The following is a 4,279-nucleotide window of genomic DNA, read 5'->3' on the forward strand; positions in this document are numbered from 1 at the left end:
TGGGAATACATGCCTAAATAAAGTCCAAACATTGATAGGGAATATACAACACATGTATAAGGATTAGTACCATCATGATATTGTTAATAAAAAAATGAGCAAAAGAATTTGTATATGATTTCATTCTAAATTGATTAAGTTTGAAATTAGTTATCATGAACTAAAAGTTTATGTTATTGTCAACCATTTGATAGCCTAATGATAAAATACTTGGGTGTATGGGGAAGGGCAATGGTTCAAATTCCTCTCCCCCGGTAGTACTATTTTCGTACTGTTCATGCACTGCACACTTGAATCAAGTACTATTCCTATACTATTTATGGCTTGGGTGTGGGTCCTATGGGAAAAACAATAGTTTCACCCTTCTAAGGTTGTAGGGCAGGAGAATTTTTTTAAGAAGTTTGTAAGCTACCGTAATTGGTGTATCTCCGTATCTGTCTGTCCTTTTGACAATATCTTAAATAGGGGGACCCTTGTCGTCTATTAGTAAATATATATATATGTCAAAATTAACAAATTATGTTTGTATGAGAAGATTGGTTCAATATTTTAAATTATATGATAAATAAATTTGGAGAAGGTAGAATCACAATGTGAAACTTTCTACTAACCAAAAACCAACATGCTTTATACATGAAAGTGGTCAAAACTGACATTTTTTTTTTATCAGAAGGGGGATAAAATAGAAAAAGCCATCCAATGAGGTTGCTTGGAAACTGACAAATTTAATCCCAATTGATCTTGTAAGGTGCATAATATATTTCACTTTTTCAATTGATCTTATTATGTTAAGTTATGTGACATGTTCACTGATTAATCATGTTAAAAAAATAAATTATAAATTATAGTAGAATTTATAAAGAAACATATAACTGAGTCAAAGTAATTTTCATAAAGAACTTCCACACATCCACATTTCTAAGCATATATATGTATATATATTCTCCACGTGTTGTGCAGACTTTTAATAATTTGTTTTTTTTTTAAAAAAAAAATTATAGGTAGAGGGGCTCACATGTTTACTTGGAGACCAAGTTTACTCAAGTCAATGTCTAAAACCCATGTTTGTTTCCGAGCAATTTTGTCATATTTTCATCGCTTTTTGTTCATTTGCAACAGGGAATTCATTTTCAAGTGTTCAAAGTCATCTTGTCTTCCACATTAATAATATTAATTATGATTATGACCCAATCTCTGTATGTTTTCTCACATAGTCAACCAAAGTCCATTTTAAATATTTAGAAGTGAAAATTTGGGATTTCTCTCTAGGGTGTAGTTTTTCTTGTTTTTTTATGCTAAACACAAAAAACTAAAAATTGATATGCAAAAAAATATATATATATATATATATATATATTTGACAAATACAATAAACGTAAAAAATCTTAGTGTGTGTACAAGATAAAAAATTGATCATTTAAACTTGTTATCATTGCCGAGTCTAATGAGATTTGAACTTAGGATACTTGAAAGCACCACACCATATCTTTCACAATGAGATCAATATTATTGAACTATAAAAATTTAAAACATACATAATTAGAAATAAAATTACCTCGAAGAAAAAAAACAGTTAAACATTATATCAAGATTTTATATAAAAATTACATAAATGAAGAATAAGTATTAAGAAAAAAATATTACATAATTAATAATTATTTAAAATAAAACCTCAAAATATTGTGATATATTTGAAAAAAATTATAAAATATATTAATGTTAACTTTTTGTTTTTTTCCCAAACGATAGTAACTCTTTCATTTAATAAGTCAGAGTTTGAAGATTAACTCTACCTTGCACCATTAGCTATACAAGATAAGTAATTTATCCAACTTATAAATAAAATAAAAATAAAATAAAATAAATGTCTCTCTCATTACGTGTATATAGATATATATATATATATATATATAACTGACCCAAAGATAATAGTTGAGTAATAATTAAAACACCAACTTGTCAACAGAGTCGGCTACTCAAGCCATCAAGTCTTTGAATAATTCAGAATCTTCAAACTTCGCTTCATATATGACTGACCCAAGAACACCTTAACATTCACACAACCAGAGAGATACAAGAACACAAAAGATAAGAAGATAAAAATGATAAACAGTGAGAGCTTCGCCGGTGTAGGCTCAACAATTGCAAGCTTGATGTTCTTGTGGGCAGTTTGCAAGCAATACTTTCCAAACCAGCTTGAGAACTACTTCTCCAAATACTACACAAAGTTCATTACTCTCATCTATCCATACATAGAGATCAGCTTCCCTGAATACTCTGGCCAACGGCTCAAACTCAGTGAGGCTTACACTGCTATCGAGTCCTACCTCTCCAACACCACCTCCGAACGCGCCAAACGTCTCAAAGCCGAGATGGGCCATGACAGTGATAAGCTCATCCTCAGCATGGCCGAGAATGAAGAGATCACTGATGAGTTCCGTGGTGTCAAGCTCTGGTGGTACTCAAACAAGATCTCGTCCAACAGACCGACCATATCTTTCTACCCGACAGACGATGACAAACGGTCTTACCGTCTGACGTTTCACCGGAGACACAGAGCACTTGTTAATGACTCTTATCTTCCTCTTGTTATCCAACAAGGAAAGGCCATTGCTGTGCAGAAGAGGAAGAGAAAGCTTTACACCAACAGCTCAAACTTTGATTACAGTGAGTTTAGGAAGTTGGTTTGGAGTCATGTTGCGTTTGAGCACCCTGCCACGTTTGAAACCCTGGCCATGGAGCCTGAGATGAAACTTGAGATCATTCAAGACTTGGTGAAGTTTAGCAAGAGCAAGGAGTACTATGCCAAGATTGGGAAGCCATGGAAGAGAGGTTACTTGCTTTTTGGTCCTCCAGGAACTGGGAAATCCACTATGATTGCTGCCATGGCTAACTTGCTGGATTATGATGTTTATGATCTTGAACTCACGGCAGTGAAGGATAACAGTGCTTTGAGGAGGCTCTTGTTGAATACTACAAGCAAGTCGATAATTGTTGTCGAAGATATTGATTGTTCTTTGGATTTATCAGGGAAGCGCAAGACCGGAGGAGACCAGCAAGAGGGGAATAAGGAGGAGGAGGAGAAGAAGAAGGCCATGGGTGGTCCTCCTGGTAAGGAGGAGAGCAAGGTTACTCTGTCAGGGTTGCTTAATTGTATAGATGGATTATGGTCTGCATGTGGTGGAGAGAAGTTGATTGTTTTCACCACCAACCATATTGAGAAGCTTGATCCTGCATTGATAAGGAGGGGAAGGATGGACAAGCATATTGAATTGGGATTCTGTGGGTATGAAGGGTTTAAGGTGTTGGCTAAGAATTATCTTGGAGTGGAATCTCATCCATTGTTTGATAGTATTCATGAGTTGTTGAAGGAGAAGAAGATGAGTCCTGCTGACGTGGCAGAGAATTTGATGCCAAAGAATGAGTCTGAGGATCAAGCTGATCTTTGCCTGCAGAGTCTTGTTAAGGCTCTTAAAGAATGCAAGTCTGAGAATGAGAAAGATGAGGAAGAAGAAGGAGAGCAAGAGAAGAAGAAGGTAAAGACAGATGAAGAGAAGTCGGTGAATGATGTGAAGGTTGGAGATAAAGAAACTGAAGAAAACAAAGAAGATTGATTGCTTAGTAATTAAGGAATATTAAAGTGTTGGTTGATGTTCTTGGTTTACTTGGAATATTATTACTGGTTAGTATTGTGTTCCCCATTAATGAACATTATATGAGGCTGAGGTTACGTGTTAAATAATGCCGGAAAACCACTCACAGCGTGGTTTATAAGATGGAAGTTACTTGAGAATCAAGCAATATCATAAACAATACATCACTATTTATATCTTTAACAGTTATATTCTTTGGGAATCAAATAATATCTATAGGATCATGCTATCTTCTAATATGATACAAATAATAACATAATTACAATTAATTATAACTAATTGATTAATTGATAAAAATGATGAAATTCATTCTCTAATACCTTCATTAGCATTTATTATAAAATATTAACCCATGTGTGTAATATTGGGTTAGTTAACAAAAAAAAGTGGAACTAGTCCGCTCCAAGTGGATGATGGGAAGTGATGTGAAGGTTAGAGACAAAGAAGATTGATTGCCTAGTAATTAAGGAATACTATAATGTTGATTAGGATTGTGTTCCCCTTTAATGAACCTTCATTAGCATTTATTATAAAATGTCAATCATGCTTGTAATATTGAGTTATTTAAAAAAAAAAGTGGAACTAGTCCGCTGATTAAGACCTCCAATTGCGGATGATGGGAAGTA

The 4,279-nt window shown here is 33.9% G+C and overlaps 1 protein-coding gene across 1 annotated transcript; it reads left to right on the top strand.

Annotated features, from left to right (window-relative positions):
• The first annotated feature begins 1,964 nt into the window (after positions 1 to 1,964).
• Positions 1,965 to 3,816, top strand: LOC120275000 (AAA-ATPase ASD, mitochondrial-like). Its single transcript, XM_039281525.1, has one exon. It carries the CDS (start codon positions 2,103 to 2,105, stop codon positions 3,612 to 3,614), a length of 1,512 nt encoding a protein of 503 aa, XP_039137459.1. The 5' UTR covers positions 1,965 to 2,102; the 3' UTR covers positions 3,615 to 3,816.
• The last annotated feature ends 463 nt before the right edge of the window (positions 3,817 to 4,279 follow it).

This window comes from Dioscorea cayenensis, chromosome 13 (genome assembly GCF_009730915.1).
Source record: "Dioscorea cayenensis subsp. rotundata cultivar TDr96_F1 chromosome 13, TDr96_F1_v2_PseudoChromosome.rev07_lg8_w22 25.fasta, whole genome shotgun sequence".
Lineage (NCBI taxonomy): Eukaryota > Viridiplantae > Streptophyta > Magnoliopsida > Dioscoreales > Dioscoreaceae > Dioscorea > Dioscorea cayenensis.